The sequence below is a fragment of the Thunnus albacares genome, chromosome 19, assembly GCF_914725855.1.
Source record: "Thunnus albacares chromosome 19, fThuAlb1.1, whole genome shotgun sequence".
NCBI lineage: Eukaryota > Metazoa > Chordata > Actinopteri > Scombriformes > Scombridae > Thunnus > Thunnus albacares.
Window position 1 is genome coordinate 509,455 of NC_058124.1, and position 19,714 is coordinate 529,168.

Here is a 19,714-nt window from a genome sequence, read left to right on the forward strand (position 1 = left end):
GTAATCATTCACACACAGATGGCACAGCCATCAGGAGCAATTTGGGGTTAAATATCTTGCCCAAGGACACATCGACACGCGGACTGGAGAAGCCGGGAATCGAACCGTTGATCTTCCGATTAGTGGATGACCCTCTCTACCTTCTGCGCTCCTCTGACCAGTGGACTTCTGGCCTGGTGCCGGTTATAATTTAACGTTGATGTAGTGATGATATATATATATATATACACACACACATATTTATATATACACACATATATATACATGCATCTTAACCAGTAGGCTACTGGGGTGCACCTAAGATGATACTCTTAAGACTGATGTCCTGCACCAACATCCTGGTTTAGCAGGAACTGCATCACATTGAGGAAGTTGTGGCTTAGTTCCTAATGCTGCATTCATGTCACATCAGAGTTACCATAATTATAAGCTGGACCTAATCAATATATGTGAAAGACAGTTACAGTTACATGGTGTTGATTAGTGATGGGTGTTTCAGTGTTGTAGTACTCGAGTCCAGGACTTGGACTCCAGTCCTGATTTTCAGGACTCGTGACTCGACTCAGACTTGTGCATTGATGACTCGGACTTGGACTCAGACTCAAGCATTGACTGCATTCGGACTCGGAAGTTGAAGACGAGGACTCTTGTTAACTAATAAAGAAGTAATACATGATTTTTTGCCGGTCAAATTTTCACATAGCCACATTATGGTTCACGTCATGCACACAGCAGCAGCTGCTGCACAGACAATGTAGTCACACACACACAACATGCAGTCAAGCACACAACTCACAGAAAGCCACAGCAACAGCCACACACACACATACACACCATGCAGTCGCGCACATAGCACAAAGAGACAACAGCCACACACACACATTGTCATTGGTATGTAAGTTAATTAGCATGAGTGAGGAAGACACTTTATAATTCTTATAAAGACAATCTGAATCGCCAAAAATCCAATAAAATTTCAATCGGTGCATCATTAATAATAATATGAAATCACAGCTGTGTCATTTTTGTTTAATGTAGACCTTTTTTTTGTATGTCTGCTCTTTGACCATGCCAGAGTGGAGCACTGGAGCCCATCATGGCTCTTGACTCAGACTCAACCTTAATGACTCGGACTCGGACTTGGACTCAGGTAATGGGGACTCGATTCGGACTCGACTCGGACTCTTCTTTGGTGACTTGGACTTGGACTTGAACACTGGGGACTCAAGACTTAACTCGGACTCAAGACTTAGTGACTCGAGTACAACACTGGTGTGTTTACAGGATGTCTTCCCGGTACATTAATATTTTCTATGCTTATTGAATTTGCTGTCATCACCATTTACATGACATGCCACATTGTGAGTTAGACATGTGAACTTGTAGAATGTGTGCACAACCAGAGAGCCCTCACACACTTGGCCAGTGTCCCACTGGGACAGAGCCATAGGTGATTTACAGTAGCAGGAGCACATGTCAAAGTCTGTGAGTCTGTAAGGGCAGACATTATGGCTAGACCAACGATACAATTTCACGAGACTTTTAAGATAGATATACACTTCTCCGTCAAAGTGTTGCAGTACTTTATGCTTATAGATAGAAATCTCCCAAGCTGTTCCTAAGGATTGGTATCAGGGCTGATCTGGGCATATTTTAAAGGATCAGAATTGAGTAAAAATAACCCCAATCAAAATCCGGACTCTTTTCACTGCACTTCAACTAATATAGTGCTAGTGTTGCAGCATTGCTTTATGACAGCTGTGCTCTACAGTGCAAGTATTTCACTGCATATAGGAGTAAAAATTAGAGTGTGTGATTGTGGTAGTGATTAACACCTAGACTAGCAAAATAGACAGATTCACTAAACTCAGGCACTATCTTATCTGTTATCTCTACATTCTCTTCCTTATTATCAAAGGGCAGTGAACAAATCATTCAGGTATTAGTCTCTCATTTTTATCAGATCATATCAGCTGTCACTAATTAATGTTAATCCCTCAAGTATAATGGGCCAAAACTAAATATGGCTGTTGTTGGGTTTGTGTGCTCTCTGTAGCCGTACTCCACTAAAGATTGCTTGTGAGGGAAGATACTTTGTATTGCCACATTTTTGTACTCTGTAACACCACTGTTCAGTTACAAGTGTTTCAGTAGTTCCAACAACTCCAACAGAGTCTTTCTCGCTTCATGTCAGTTTCAGAAGTCACTGTCTCCCAGTTGAACTTTCATTCATATCATTTATCAATAAGTGAAGCTGATCAATTTAATATTTTTGGATCACAACTTTCAGTATTTGGATCAAGCAGCTTGTGTAAAGTAAGATGTACCAAATTTAGTAGTCTACAGCGGTTATTTCAATATGTCAGGTACACATTTACTCAACATTTAGGTAAAGTTAGGTAAAAAATGAAAGTGTCTGACTGTTTGTCAAAGACAAAATTGTTCAGTGTTACTGTATAGAATAAGATTAGCCTTTCATCCTCGATCATGCTGCCTTTACTATGAACAAATATGACCACACAATATTGTTATCTCCACATAGCCCCTGGAACCCTGAGATGTATTTATGTTTCCCAGGAGTTGCATATTGTCTACAGCAAGAGCCTCTATGCAGCTACAGAGCCTGTCTCCATGCATGCATACTGCAACACATATCAGACAAGCTTCCTTGTCCCTTTCAAAGCCTTACAACAAGTACTCACATCTACAAACAGTGGACTTCCAGACTGCAGCAGAGCCAACTCACACTTATGTTGAGAAGCTGACACGAAGGTTGGATTAGCGTTTCATTTCCATGTCTATCTTTCCACTTAGCATAGACTTAACCAAAAAACTTCTCAGTGCCAGCACGGTTCCAATTACCATCAAACGAAGTGCAGCTCATCACTGACCCTCCTCTTTTGGGATGATGGAAGCCAACAAAGAAAATTGGCAAAACAAGCTTAATTTTTAATCAGTCCCAAGAACACAGACAGCCTCCATTGGTAAAAGATCTCAACGCTGTCAGAGAAAAACAAAGCACAGACAGACTGAATTGGAGAACACAGGCTCAGTGATCAAAACACAGCCCGCCAACCAGAGCCTTACATCACTACAGATAATACACTACCATTGCCATATGATCAGCCAGTTCTATCCTATTTAATAAAAAACAGCAACTGTGATGCAACTGTTCAACATGAAAACTAGAAGGCATGTGTGTTAGAATAATCATTACATTTTTGTAGAGGACACTTTTGCAGGGTGAGTTAACAATAAATCCACTTAGGTTAGTAAATGTACAGTACTGTCTACAGTACGCACTGCAACGGTACTTAAACTAACAAAAAATCAAGTAATGCTGCCATGTAGACAAAAACAACAACAAAAAAAACTATTATGTTGTCTTGTACTCCATGTCCCTAAGTTTAACAAGTTAAAGCCCTATCTCCTTAAAATTATATTTATTATATATATATTTATCATTGTATTATATTTTTCATTGCAACAGTAAATTTGTTTTGTGGGGAAACATATGCTACCCGAATTACATTTTCTGTCAGCTTAATGAGAAAAGGTATCTGGCAAGTCAGAAAAATAGTGATACTGAAGATATCAGTAAAATGTTCAGTGACAACGTAGTAGATTTTTTAAGGTTCTGGCAGCACTCAATTAAGGTTAGGGAAAGATCTTTTGATCTTTTGAAGTTTTGATTTAATACAGAAAAAAGTCTGCAGTGACTTGACACAAGCACGGGACACAACATGTTTATTAACATTTAAGCGAAACCGGGATCTTTTACCAACCTTAACCACACACAGGACTTAGGGTGTGAACCTTGATCTCTGTTGTCAGTGCCCTGTGTTTTGTATGCCTGTCATCCAACCTGACCACCTGTGATGGTGCAGGCCAGTGCCCTCTAGACAGTAATGACCACAGATGACTAGATGTGCTGGCCCTTGGCTAGCGGGTTGACCCTTTGGCTGAGTGGTTAGCTCATTTGTCTGTGGTCTGGGAGACCAGGATTTGAGACCTGGTGTGGGAACCCTCCTTCGCTACATTTAATGCCAGAAGTGTGATGGTTAGACTGCGAGGCCATTGGAAATGTGTGCACCCAGAGATATAAGGGAGCTGGTAGTCTGAAGCGCAGGGGTGCGCTTCCTGAAGGAGGGGGTAATGTCACAAGAGTAACGACCAGGGATAACTAGATGTGCTGGCCCTTGGCTAGCAGGTTGACCCTTTGGCTGAGTGGTTAGAGTGGTTTCATAATTCCTAGGCGACAGGTTTGCAAGGTTATGTCAAAGTCACATTTGCTGAGTCTTTGCAGTTGCAGCTGAAGCTATCAGTTTAATTAAGTCTGGCTGTAAACCGCTATCTGGAACATCAGTGAAGGTCGAAAGTCAGGGAGACTGAAGTCATGCCATGTTAAATGAGATAGTAGTGCTTCCATTTTGCACTAAAGGCCCAAACGTATTAAAAGTGATAATTGACGCATGTCATTTGATGCACATCAATTGATGCTCTTATGGTGCACTGCAAGCATAAAATTTGAAATGAAATGAAACTAATAGCGTCTGTGTCCACAGTAAATCATCTGTTTGATGGTTATTTATTTGTGCTTTAAAATGTGACTGCCGTGAAATAATAAGAATATAACGTTTTATTTCTCTCATTCAGAGGTTTTGTTCTAACTACCGCTCACTTTCCTTGCTCGACCACTGCCGCGCTGTCTCTCTCTCTCGCTTGCCCGTGCTCAGCTGGCTTGCACTATCTCTCTCTCTTTTTCGGCTGCAGAGAAAACAGCTTTGTATGCTGGGTCCTCATTTGACGCTCCAAAATTGAATCAAGGTTAGAGTTGGGGCATCAAGACATTCTGACGTGCCTCATAATGCTTCTAGTGTGTGTTCATCCATTAAAAACAATAGGTGTACTTCAAAATGCGAGCGTCAGGCGCTTTCGGTGCATTTGGGCCTTAAAGTGCACTAAAAGTGCCTAAAGTCACGGGGTGCTGAGAGTGCGACTAGGCCGGACTGCTACTTCAATTTCATGCAAACAAGCTCACTAAATCCAACTTCTTATTCTGGATGTTAAGTTGTTCTTCAATACTTTTAAAACCAATAATGTTGGCAAATCTTGAATTTCTGAGTGAAGGTGCATTTCTCTGAAGAAAAATAATTGTCCTATTATTGTTTTTTTTTTTTCAAAGATCCTTAAAATTTCTCCTCTGTGAATCACTTTACATGATGTTTCTTTAATCAACCCCAGGGAATGGCATTGAGGACAGACTACTGAATTGATAGACTGTGCACTGTATTTCATAGAAGCCAATTTGGGAGGGGCATGACAGTGGCTTTTTTTGAAATTCTCCAAATTTTAATAAAATATTCAAAGAGCTATTAACTTTTTATGCAGAAATAAATTTTTTCTATAATTGTTGTGTCACATGCAAAATAGAACAGTCCTGCTTTGCCAAAGACACTGGCCACATCAATATAAAAACATAAAACATGTTTTGAACAGTCTAAGTTTAGGTTTGAACCATAAAAAAACTTAAACTTAAGTTAAAAAGTGGTAAATGCTTCAAACCATGCCAACAATATATATGAATATATTTATTCATATATATACAGTGTGATGGAAAGGACATGGTAGCGGGATGTTGTATTTAATAAGCTGATTATTGAAATGAATTCCATTTTAAAGCAGGGACGTGTGCTGTGGCATACCTTGAAGCTGTTCAATGAGAGTCCAGGCCATTCGAGACCCTTGGGCATCAAATACAACATGACCCTGGAAGAAAAAGGCAGAATTTTAATGTTTTAACATCCCCCTCCATCCTTTACACAGTTTACCTCTCTCTCTTTCTAATCTCTCTATACAGCACTTTCTTGCTCACTTTCTGCACCTCACCACATCTCTCCTTTTCCTTGGGGTTTTTGTACTCACTGAAACTCCTTCAAAGGAGCTGGTGTTGAGGGCTCGGTAGATCTCAGCTGTGATACCTCGGTTGTTGTAGTTGAAATCTTCTAGCCGATGACCTTTGGACTTTAGAGGCCCCACAGTCTTGTTGAGGGCCAGAGCAAGAGCCCACACAGCGTCGTAGGCAAGTGGGGCCTCCTGGAAACCACCAGTCTCTTCTGGATTTTTACCCCCAAGCTTAGACATCAACTGGGCTAGAAACTCCTGGGAAGTCTGGAGAAGAAAATGATGAGAGATAGTGCTTGGTTACACATGGATGATGCTATGGTGACATTATATTTAGGGCTTGAGCACCCAGCGCTGCAAAGGCCCTATTGTAATTGAAGGAATTATTAGGGCCCGAGCACAAAAGTGCCAGGGGACCAATGGTGCCTGGTACTGAAAGTGCAAGGAACCTATTGTTTTTAAAGGATTATTATTATTATTATTATTATTATTATTATTATTATTATTATTATTAGGGCTCAAGCATGAAAGTGCCAGGGGCCCAATGGTCCCTGGCACTGAAAGTTCCAGGAACCTATTGTTTTTGTAAAGATTATTAGGGCCCAAGCACTTGCGAAAATTGCAAAGTTGCGATTGGGCTTGGGAGCCAGCGGGCTCCATAGTGCCCCCATACACAAAGCCATTTTGGAACAAAGTTTCTTTGATGCGCATGAAATTTGGTGATTTCATTGCGCTCATCATTCTCAACATAATACAATTTTTTTTCATATTTTTTTATATAACAGGAAATCAGCCATTTTGGATTTCATGCATCAATTTTCATTTTACAAACATTATTGAGGCCTTTGGGATGCAGGAAAATGCACAAAGTTTTGCACTTATATTCAAACTAGTAAATATGCATCCAATGGTCCCTCTCACTGAAAGTGCAAGGAACCTATTGTTTTTGTTAAGATTATTAGGGCCCGAGCCCAAGCATAATAATAATAATAATAATAATAATAATAATAATAATAATAATAATAATAATAATAATAATAATAATAATAATAATAATAATAATAATAATTATTATTATTATTATTATTATTATTATTTAGGGCCCGAGCACTGAATGGTGCTAAGACCCTCTTGTAATTGAAGGAATTATTATTATTATTAGGGCCTGAGCACCGAATGGTACAAAGGCCCTCTTGTAACTGAAGGAATTATTAGGGCCTAAGCACCCAGCGCTGCAAAGGCCCTATTGTATCTGAAGGAATTATTATTATTATTATTATTATTATTATTATTATTATTATTATTATTATTATTATTATTATTATTAATATCATTATTATTCTTTTTTTTCCCTTTCAAAACAAACGTGTTTTTGAGGGGCTAAATGTGCTCGAAAACTTATCAAACTTTGCACATTCATCAGAAGTGTTGAAAAATGTGATATTTTATGGGTCTTGGCCATGGGTGTGGCAAAATGGCTCAATAGGGTGTGGCAAAATGGCCCCCTATAAAATTTCTAATTAAAAGCCCCCACCTTTAAATTTCACACAGATGAATGAAATTTGGTAGGTATAGGCACAAAAAAGCCTCTTGGATCCATGCCCGAAGTCGAACAGGAGGTCAGCCATTTTGAATTTAATGTGCTATTTTGGAGTTTTTGCCATTTCCAGGGGTTGTAATTTAATGAACTCCTCCTAGAGCTTTAACCCCACTGACTTCAAATTTATTCAGTGTCATCTAAAGACCTTTCTGATGAAAAGTTATCCCCCAAATGCCCAAAACCTGCCCCAAAATTCTCATGCTTCATAAGGGTCCCATCCTGAACATATCTATGTGTCAATATTGAATCATAGTCATAGCACCACCTAGTGGCAACAGGAAGTTATGGGTGCTGTACTTTTACAACGTCTACCTAGCAGGTTGAACACATCTCCTTCAAATTTGGTCAGAAAAGCATTAAGACCTTGATGATGTTATATGGTGAAGATTGTGAGTTTTCGTTGAACGCTGTTGCCATGGCGACGCAGTGAGTTTCACCATTGCAAAACAAATTGTTTCAATTCAACTCCACATGGTCAGATCTTTCCTAAATTTCACATGTTTGATAAGAGTCCTGGTCTGAAGACATGTACAGGACAATATTGAATAATAGTAATAGCCCCACCTACTAGCAACAGGAAGTATTAGGCCCCATACTTGTACTAAATACTCCTAGCAGGTTAACCAGATCCAGGTAAAATTTGTTCAGCTAAGTTGTAAGATGTTGATGATGCCAAATGGTGAAGCTTTTTGAGGTTTCATCAAAAGCTGTTGCCATGGTGACACATTATTTGCCATGAAAAATGAGGCTGTTTTTGAGGGGCTAGGGATGCTTGAAAACTCATGAAACTTGGCACACCTGTCAGAAGGGTTGTATTTAGTTGTCTGATATGGCTCATGGGCTTGGGTGTAGGAAAAGTTTCAATAGGGCCCAGGCACCTAGCAGTGCATAGGCCCTATTGAAACTGAAGGAATTCTTCTTCTTCCTCTTCCTTATGAAACTTTGCACATTCGGCAGAAGATGGTAAAAAATTTTATGTGTCTTGGGCATGGGTGTGGCAAAATGGCTCGAGGGCGCCCCCTAAAAAATTTCGAATTAAAACAACACAACCTTCAATTTGACGTAGATGAACGAAATTTGCTAGGCATATATATTATATCCAGATGCACAAAAAAGCCTCTTGGAGCCATACCCTATGTCCAGCAGGAAGTCAGACATTTTGAATTTATTGTGCAATTTTCGCATAGTTTTTGCCATTTGCAGGCTTTGTATTTTAACAAACTCCTCCTAGAGATTAACCTTACCAACTTCAAATTTGGTCAGTGTCATCTAAAGACTTTTGTGATGAAAAGTTGCTGTTACCATGGCGAAACATTTTTCACCATGAAAGAGGAAGCTGTTTTTGAGGGGCTAGAGATGTTTGAAAACTCACGAAACTTGGCATACGCATGAGAAGAAGTGAAACATGATATCTGATATGGGTCTTGGGCTTGGGTATGGCAAAATGTCTCTAGGGCACCCCCTAGAAAATTTCAAAGTCAAAGCCCCCACCTTTAAATTTGACGTAGGTGAACAAAATTTGGCAGGCACATGTATCACGTCGAAACAAACAAAAAAGCCTCTTGAAGCCATGCCCTAAGTCCAACAGGAAGTCAGTCATTTTAAATTAACCTTGCAATTTTTGCTCCTTTTTTGCCATTTGCGGGCGTTGTATTTTAAGAAACTCCTCCTTGAGGCTTGAACCGACCGACTTCAAATTTGGTGAGTGTAATCTTAAGAGTTTTGCAATGAAAACAACGTAAATGAACAAATCTATGTATCAATATTGAGTCATCGTCATAGCGCCACCAACTGACAGCAGGAAGTCAGCAGCCATTTTGGAACAAAGTTGCTTTAATTTCTCATCATTCTACCCAGAAATAATCCAAACAGGAAGTCAGCCATTTTGGATTTCCTACATACATTTTCATTCTACAAACATGTTTGAGGCCTTTAGGATGTGCAAAAACAAAAATTTGCAAGTATGTTTGTACTACTAAGTATTTCGATTTGATATCACAAATGGGCGTTTATTATGATATATGTTAATGCCCATCACACTGTCACCAAATCAGCAGTCAGAACTGGACCCAAAAGACATCTGATATGTGTATTCCAAGCAGACTTGGAACTGAAGATGAACGGGAAAGGCAGCAAGTTTTCCAGGTATGATGTCTGTGCCCTCAGCCAGTGTCACTTCATTGCACTGAGGCCATTCCTTCATCTCAAGCGCTCCCCGTTCATGCAGACAGAACTTCCAAGGCCAGTGGATAATGTGCCCTGAACATTAATAAAAGTGTAACCTCACTGTTTCGGGGAGTTTTAGATTTAGCACTGTCATACAGAGCAGCATACTGGAAGCATTACCCAGCAAGCACCTGTGCAACAAAGCACTGAGCTTTTCCTCTATGTAACACTTTAGTATAACTGCTATTTTCAGGTCAGGTCAAATGAAGGTTTGATAAACAAGAGATAGATAAAATAACGAGAACACCTGCCAATGTAAGAATATCAACTATGTAAGAAAGAGGGATGTCACCATGTCACTTACATGTAGTTAAATGTAGTTCTTCAAGAACAAAAGCCTGCACTTAAAGGGATGAAGAAAGTGGGGATCCACTCCTTACAAAGCACAGTTCTGTGTTGATCTGTTAACAATCCTGTAATCCATGAGAGCACTTGACCATTTCTCTTCCAGCTCAGGAACTCTCAATTTAAAAACTCAAAATCTAAAAATGTATTTGCTGGGGCATGTTGTTTTGGGGTTTAATTTAGGGATTCTAAATTCAAAATCAAGAATGAAAAATTCATAATCCCTCAGTATTGGGGTTGAAACCTCTCAAACTTAACTCAAAGCATTTGGATAAAGTTAGGGAAAAACGGTGGTCTTGGTTAAATATTAAAAGAATAAAAGCTGATTTACAGTGTGAGATGAAAGGCCATTTTTTTAATTTGAAGGTAACATGGAGTTTTGACCACTGGAGCCATTTAAATGAGTGGTCCCACTTTGTTTGTATCGAGTGGATGCATACAAGGCTGGACATGTGCCAATATAAGAAGGCAATGAACATTCCAGCTGATGGTTTCATGCCATTCCACTGATTGACAGCTGTCAATCATCAATTTGTATAACATCAGGATGATAACATCGGCCATACTATCTGAGCATGCAGCGCAACTCCTAGTCCAAGTGCTGGTCATCTCACGACTGGACCACTGTAACTCACTCCTGGTTGGACTACCAGCATGCATTGTTAAACCTCTACAGAGGATTCAGAATGCAGCGGCACGTGTGGTGTTCAACCAACCTAAACAAGCTCATGTCACACCTCTGTTCGTCTCCCTCCACTGGCTCCCGGTGGTGGCTTGCATCAAGTTCAAAGCTTTGATGCTTGCCTTCAAGGCGACCAATGGAATGGCACCCTCCTACATTGAGTCACTCATCAGGCCATATGTCCCCTCCTGTCCGCTCCGGTCTGCAAATGAACAACGTCTGGTAATTCCATCACTGCCTGGTACGAAATCACTATACAGAATCTTCGTGTTTGTGGTTCTGTGATGGTGGAATGAGCTACCCAGCTCCATACTGTCTGCTGACTCCCTTGCACTCCCGTGCACTCAGGAAACGCCTGAAAACTCAGCTCTTCTGTGAACACCAAATCACTTGAGCTCCTCTAATCTTTAAGCACTTTGTTGATTGTTGCACTAGTTTCTTGTTGTTTATTATGCACTTGTCTACGTCTAGTCGTTTCTTACTGTACTGTTGCTACCCAAAACAAAAAAAAAACCCTTTTGTCCAGCGCTCTTTCTCAGTGTACTTGCACCTGGCCAGCTACTTGAGACTTTGTACCATGGCTCTTTTCACTGTCACTGTCCTCTAATGCTTGATTGTTTTGCCTCGCTTGTAAGTCACTTTGGATAAAAGCATCTGTAATTGTCAAAATGTAATATAAATGTATCGTAAATGTAAAAAAATCAGCTTTGCATATATTTTTTGAGAAATGAAAGGAAATGTATTCAACATGTTTGTTAGACCTAAAGGATACATACCTTGTTTTTAAAACACTGAAACACTGAAAGAAACACTGAATATATTGGCCAGTATAAGATAAATAAGGAGTTTTTTTTTAACTGTAATGTGCTGGAAATGTGCAGAATATGTCCCCTTTCAGATTGTGGCCACACTGTGCAGATGTCATGAACACCTAACTGAGATCTGATCACGATGTGAACCAGATCACCTCAAGATGTGGTCTGATCATTTGGATCAGATTCTGAATAAACGCATTTTGCCGGAATTTACACCCTGAATTAACACACGTTTTTCAAGCATTTTTTCATTAAAAAGAGAAAACTCTGCCGTTTTCCTTGTTTCAGTGTCAGTATCTCAAAAAAAGATCTCACTTCAGATTGTTTTAAGACAATAATATTTACTATTGTTTGAGTAGTCCGTCTATAGTCATGGAAGAACCACACTCTGCTAAAGATAATATTGAGTATACACAGAAATGCCTTTTTAAATAAGTAAAACACTTATTTTACTGCTGTAGCAAAATGTAAAAACTGCATCAGAGCATTCTTAAAAAAATCCCAGCAGCCTCTGCAGCTGCAGATTATTCTGTTGGGCATTACTGATAATGCCTTTCTTACCAGGTTGGAGGCTCCTCGCACTGTCTCCGGGTTGAGCATAACAATCTCAGTGGTCACATGACCCTCCACAGCCTCTGTCATCTGTTCCACAGTACAGTTGATGGACGGGTCCTTGATCTTGAACCAGTTGTCTGCATACCAGCCAATGAGGAACCACACATATTTCTTCCCATACAGCTTCTCCTTGTACACCTGCAGAGGGACAGTAGGGAGAAGAATGTGACACATGAACAGCTATTGTGTGGAAGAACATATTAAGTTGTGTGTGACAGAGTGTGTATGACAGAGATTAATATCATACCTGTCATGCTGTTTGATTTGATCATGTTATTAGTTATTTAGAAAAATCATAATCTACTCTGTGATATCTGAAATGCTGCATGTGATTGATAGATTTGATTGGATAACTTAACATCTACAATGTCCCTTTAGACTGTCTGACTGTATATTTATAGATAATTAATAGGTGGTTTTGAGATACTGAACTTCAAGTTTTTAATAAATTGCAGAATTAATATGCAGTACAATTCTCTTTTATTGGTCAAAATAACAGCTTAAAAAACACTCTTACTCTAAAAATGCTTTAATACACAAAGTCAACATATTGATTACTGAAGGGAGTTATGATATAAGATATTTGTGCACAGACAAAAATTTCTTAGCATCAAATCACCAATATATTTCACAACTAGCAAACTAGAAATCTACATATGTCTCAGATTGCTATAAACATTTTGGACATAATTGCTGTCCTTTCTAAAGTAGTGACAGTCATTTTCAGTTATTAACAAAAAGACCTGAGTAATTAACTCACGCAAGCTAGCTGGTTAGCATGGTAGCTAATGATAAATATCCATTTTTCACAAGTTCACAAGAGAGAAAATGTCTTGGGTTAATCAGTTTGAGGTTTCTTAAAACCTCAGATTACACACTTTTCAGCTTGTTAAACTAAAGGACCACATGGTTATGATTTTTTGTTAAATTTATATGACATTGGTCAATAAAACATACCAATTCTATGGTCACACAATGTAAATTTGGTAGAGCAAAGTAGTTAGTGCACATATAATCTGTTGTCCGTGATGCATGATTCATGTAAGAAATCAAATACAGAAATAATTGACAACATAGATTTATTTATATAATATGTTTATGGCATAACATGTGAACTATATCTGGATACATTATCTGGATAATAACATCTGATCAATGGGTGTTTGCATTTACACCTGGTATTAAAATGCATTCTTATTTTCTCAGCTGTGCCCACATTGTGATTGGATATCAATATGCAAATTAGTCAGGCGGAGCTGGTGGACAAATATCGTGAATCCCAGGTCAAAGAAACTGACTGCCATGAGCGGACGTCATTAATTTTTACATGACTTTTTGAGAGGGAAGACTCCAAGCTACTGCTACTACTTGTAGTTTTTGCAAAGCTTGCTTTAGCTGGCAGGAAGAGGCAGAGCTAGGTGACCTTTCAACTTGCTGGGACGATTTTTTCGTATGAATGTGTTCACATTGTACAGATTGCATTTACACCTGCTGAGATCAAATCACAATGCAAGTCTGACCACCTCCAAATGTGGTCTGACTGATCTGATTGCATTTCAATCACAATGCGCTCTGAGTGCATTTACACCTACATTAATGTGTTTTTCCTTATCCAGTTAATGTATCCAGATACAGATCACGTGTTAATGCCAGGTGTAAAGAGGTATTATCATGAGGTTTATCATGAAGGGTCACAAAACCTTAGCCCTAAAACAAAAAATTCACTTTTAACTTCATCATTTTTTAACTTCATACAAGCAGTCTTTGATACTTTAAATTTATGTCAGCCAAGTCTGTCATGAAATATGAACAGGAGAACAAATTACCTCACAGAAGACCTTCCTGGCTTCTGTCTCATAGAAGAGGCCAACGATAATTCTGGCATCTTGGCGCTTGATGAAAAAGAGAAGGACAGAGTCACACATGGGGTGGAGATAAAAAGCACAAATTAAACGCCCTACAGTGTGGATAGGGAACACAGGAGCCGATTCTTGGCCTTGCTCCTGCACCACACAGCAGTAGACTTCCTCTCTACTGTTTCCATGGTTTCCTCTGCAATAGCCAATTAATCTTGCACACCAAAACTAGGCCGGCATGCTGGGCAAGGTCATGCTAAAGTGTGAGTGTGTGTGCCAGGAAGGAGGAACATCAGGCTGACAGAGGTGGAAGAAGAAAAGGAGGAAGGACGTGAAGGAGGGAGGCTGGGGGGGAGGAAGTAAAGGGCTCTGAGATGCAGTCTTCCTTTGCTTTCATTAAACCCTACGTACAGATATCTGTGGCTGAAACACACCGCAGACCATAAATCAGAATCCCATTTGGGAAAAAAACAAAACCTCAATTAAATAGCACACAGATTTGTGGTGCTGTCTGTGGATAGAGAATAGAACTTTGTTCTATTTTTTTCCTTTGCATTGCATTGCAGCAATGCAATTAGCCAACAGCCTTACAGTTTAAGGTGCATTTTAGCCACTTATGCACGTAGAGTAACTCTACTTTCTTTAAAACAATAGTTTTGGGAAATACATTTTGGGAAATACAGTTGAATACAGAACCTCGATATCAATCAAGATTTGGTTAGCTTAGCTTAGCATAAAGATTGGAAGCACAAAAATGTAAAAATGAGAACTTCTGGTTTTGGGGAGAGTTGTGTGTGTTGAATCTATTGATTTGTGTGCATAGACATGATTTTTCCAATTTTTTTGTGACTGTCAGCATGACTTTCAAACAAATGTATTTCAATTATAAGACGGTTTCGTCAGCCGTCTTCTCAGCAGCACGTTTCTTTCTGTCAGTCAGGACTCAGCAGGCACAGAGGCTGTATTGTTTTTCTCATCATTTTTAACTATAACCACTACATCACTCAACATTTAATCACCAGATGTTATCCTCGCTTTTATTTCTTTATTAATTTTACCAGTCTGGTTGGCGGACTGAAGAGGACATGCTGCATATGAATACTTTCCTCACTGTCGGTTTGAATATCTTTAACATTTCTCAACACAAAACACGAACCCTGATGACTCTGAAATGGTTTCTGCCTACAGATAACCGATGCCCCCTGCTGGTGTGGATAAGACACCGACAAATGGCTGTCCTCTACCTCTGACCTAGGTTCCCAAAATCTACACGCAAGACCATCCAAGCCTTGGTAGGGAACCTAATTCAGCCTGGCCTCTATAATCACCAGCTGTCGTTGAACCACTATCAACAGGCCTATTTAGTCAGGAATTCCTAACAGCCATGGGTCACAATGAAGTGTATTGGTGCAAACAGGTGTTGGAGGTTTGAAAGTACTCCAAGATGGCCTTCTAACAGGTCATCTCGGGAGGAGGCCCACTCTGACAGTTGAGGACACTCACCTGGTTTTATAGGGCAGCTTCAGAGCCCTGGCCCTAAAAGTTTAGCCAATTAAGTCCCTAATAATAGATCTCTCAACCTAATTCTACTCTGAAATCATACATCTATCACATGTACAGCCACATGTTGATCTCAGTCATTAAATCTAAACCACTACCTTCCTGCTATTCAATAAACACTACAAGTTTATCCTTAACAAATTTCACCATAATTTTTAATCTAAATAAATTTAAATCTAATGTCAGCCTATCCCAAAGGAGGAGTCTTTGCTTACCTGGGAGAAACCAGAAGATCTCAGAGATGAGCACAAGTCAGGAACTTTGGATGGAGTGTATAAAAATACAAACCAGTTTTATTTGGTTTTACAAAATAAGTAATTTAAGAATGCACAAGGTAATTTAATTTTATTTAGTTATTTAATCCAAACCATTCGAGTTATTACAAAGTTTTTAACAACTTTTTTTCAGCATAGTGTCATAAGTCACCCATTAAAGTTTGAAGCTGATACCATTAACGCCCTCAGAGGAGATAGTGTTTGTTCAGAAGCCAAGATTGAGAAAAAGTCTTATTTTGAAAGGCTAATTGCGGACTTCCTGTTGGATTTAGGTCAGGGGTGTCAGATTATGATTTGAAGGTCTTGATGAGACAAATAATTGAGTTTTGGTTTGAATTCTCTACGACGTTCCTACGGGCCGTGGCGGCCATTTTAGTTACATAGGTGGCGCTAGAGAGCACATTTTGGCACTTTGGGGGTTAATTTTTACATTTTATCAAATTTTTCACCAGATCTGATGTACGTGCCAAATTTGTGAGTTTTTGAGCATGTTTAGTGGGTCAAATTTAGGTATGAACAGGCAGAATAATTAAAGCTGCAAGCAGCGTTGAATGGGCGCCTCCACACGTCGGGCCGCAGCGCAGTTGAAGGGCTTCTGTCACAGGCATGTAGATGTCTTCAGACCCAGGCTGTTTTCAGACAGTGCAAAAAGGAGATAAACATCACTTCCTTTGTCCACTATTTTTCCTGCTGCTGGGGCTGCTTCGCTAAAATTTCGTAGGGGGCGCTATTCAGCCAGTTTGCATCACTGGTGGAATATTGTCATGTAGATGTGCTCAGGCCTGCACTGTTATCAAACATGTGAAGTTTCAGGCAGATCCGACCATGTACACTAAAGTTATAGCAATTTCCTCTGTTATGGCAAAACACCAAAACTCAACGCCACGCCATGGCCACATGCTTCAGTGATAGCTAAATCTTTTAGTGACTTTTGATCACAAACTAGTCTAGATGACACACACTGATTTTGAAGTTGTTATGATGAATTCTGTAGGAGGAGTTCATTAAAATACAAGGCATGCAACATTGCCCGAAATGACCACTAAATTCAAAATGGCCGACTTCCTGTTGGGTTTGAGCTATGGGTCCAAGAGACGTTTGTGTGTGCCCTGGCATGATACATGTGTGTACCGATTTTCGTACATGCAGGTTTAACCAGGCGTGGGGGCTGCTTTGTTGAAATATAGTAGGGGGCACTGTCGAGCCATTCTGCCACACTAAAGCAATAGCTTTTGATGAAAACTCAAAAGCTTCAGGAGTTATCATCATCAAGGTCTGACCAAATTTTCTGTGTTTGTGGCTAACCTGCTAGGAGTAGTTAGCGAAAGAATGGCGCTTAAGACTTCCTGTTGCCAGTAGGTGGCACTATGACTACGACTCAACATGAGCCTGTACTTGCCTTCAGACTGGGACCCTCATCAAGCATGGGAAATTTGGAAAAGATCTGATCATTCAGAGTCAAGTTATGACACTTTGGTGAAATATTGAAATGCGCCACACCACCACAGCAAAAGCGTCCGGTGAAAACCAAGCAGCAACCTCTGGGGCTGTAACATGAAGCCAATGCGGAAGTGCCAAAAACTGCAGTTCCTTGAATGGCCACTTGAGGCTAAAAGAGAGTCATTCCCCATAGATCCCTATGTTAAAATGCCCAACTTTACAGCAGAAATAAACATGTTTACAGCCTGGTACAAACGATGGTTTTGGTCCCTATAGCTAATTTCCCCTTTCATGACAACTGTATAACTCACCCATTTAGGTTTTATTAAGCTATAAAGTTATGCATAATGAAGGACATGGCTGCTTTGAGTGACAGGTCCGCCAGCAGCTAGGTGGCTTGTTTCGGTCATTCGGCCCGCCTCTTTGCCCATTTTTGATTGGCTGGGAGTTAGGCAGCATCACACACTGCCAAGAGCTTCAAAAGTGCTCTTCAGAAACCAACGGGTGACGTCACGGTAACTACATCCATATTTTTATGCAGTCTATGGTGAAAACTCAACATTTTCACAATATGGAATCATCAAAGACTTAAGGCTTTTCTGACCAAATTTCCAATGGATCTGTTCATCCTACTTGGTACAGCTCATAAAAGTACTGAACATGTAACTTCCTGTCATCAGTAAGTGGCGCTGTGACTATGTCTCAATATTGACACATAGATGTATTCAGAATGGGACCCTCATGAAGCATGAGAAATTTGGGGTAGATTGGACAATTAATGTTGAAGTTATAACAACTTCCTGTTTCATGGCGATACATGAAAGTTTGCCATATCGCAACGGCAAGGGTGTTCAGTGAAAACTCGAGATTTTGATAACTTTTCATCACAAAGATGACACTGACAAAATTTGAAGTCGATCGGAATCAATCTCTAGAAGGAGTTTGTTAAAAGACAACGTCTGGAAATGGCAAAAAATGCGAAAAATCTCAAATGAAATTCAAAATGGCCAACTTCCTGTGGAATCTAGGGTATGGCTCCAAGAGGCTTTTTTGTGCCTTTGGATATGTTACATGTGCCTACCAAATTTCATTCATCTACATGAAACTGAAAGGAGGGGCTTCAAATTAGAAATTTTCTAGGGGGTGCCATTGGGACATTTTGCCCCACCCATGCCCAAGACCCATAAAATCTAAAATTTTGCACCACTTCTGACAAATGTGCAAAATTTCACAAGTTTTTGAACACGTTTAGCCCCTCAAAAATGCTTTTCTTCACAGAGAAGAACAATAATTCCTTGAATTACAATAGGGCCTTTGCACTGTCAGTGCTCGGGCCCTAATTAAAGCTGCAAGCAGCGATGATTGGGCCCTTGCACCTTTGCACATGACAGGGCGCGGCACAGTTGAAGGGCTTTTATTGCAGGCATGCAGATGTGTTTAGGACTGGACTATTATCGAACATTGCACAAAGGAGTTAAATATCCACAAATTTCCACTATGTGGTGCTAGAGAACACGCATTAAGTAAACATTTTGTTGCTGTATATTAACTGTAGACCACACTCTGAAAATTTCATGTGAATCAGATGATGTTTGTCATATTAGGCTGATTTCCTGTTGTCAGTAGGTGGCGCTATGACTATGACTCAATATTGACATGTAGATGTGTTCAGGACAGGAGTATTATCAAGCATGAGAAATTTGGTGCAGGTTGGACAATGTACATTCAAACTACAGCAACTTCCTGCTTCATGGTGAAACATCAAAGTTTGCCTCGTCGCCATGGCAAAGGCGTTCTCTGAAAACTCAAGATTTTGATCACTTTTCTTCGTTAAAGTCTTTAGATGACACTGACCAAATTTGAAGTCGGTTGGACTAAATATCTAGGAGAAGTTTGCTAAAATACAATGCCTGGAAATGGCAAAAAGTAAATTAAAAATGGCTGACTCCCTGTTGGACTTAGGGTATTGCTCCGAGAGGCTTTTTTTTGTGTCTGGACATGATACACGTGCCTCCCAAATTTCGTTGATCTACATCAAATTTAAAGGTGGGGGCTTTTAATTTGACATTTTCTATGGGTCGCCCTTGAGTTATTTTGCCACCCCCAAGTCAGCTGACTATAACACCGCTAGGTGCTCTGACAATGTTACAATTTCTTGCTTTGAAATTGTAGAAAATGTGCCATATTCCAAAATCTCACCACTTAACTTGAATACAATGTTATAATTACTGACAGTAATGATGACTTGCAAAAATGAGAACCAGGTTGTATAAAACTGGAACTCCCCTCAATTAAAGTAGTATTGCCTGCAACACTATTCAAGAACAGCTTGACAATTCATTCTTGACCTTGGAAGCAGAATTTGGCATAGCGATCTCAACTCAAGGCAACCTTAC

At 39.7% G+C, this 19,714-nt stretch overlaps 1 protein-coding gene across 1 annotated transcript in view; it reads right to left on the reverse strand.

Moving 5' to 3' along the window:
• Positions 1 to 19,714, reverse strand: part of LOC122970467 (gamma-aminobutyric acid type B receptor subunit 1-like) — a 158,019-nt gene that overhangs the window by 92,513 nt on the left and 45,792 nt on the right. Inside the window, exons 5-8 of the mRNA XM_044336615.1 lie at positions 14,014 to 14,079; positions 12,134 to 12,325; positions 5,926 to 6,171; positions 5,706 to 5,769 (exon numbers count right to left, since the gene is read on the reverse strand). Of these exons, the coding sequence (XP_044192550.1) occupies positions 5,706 to 5,769; positions 5,926 to 6,171; positions 12,134 to 12,325; positions 14,014 to 14,079 (568 nt within the window). The remainder of the gene's footprint in view (positions 1 to 5,705; positions 5,770 to 5,925; positions 6,172 to 12,133; positions 12,326 to 14,013; positions 14,080 to 19,714) is intronic.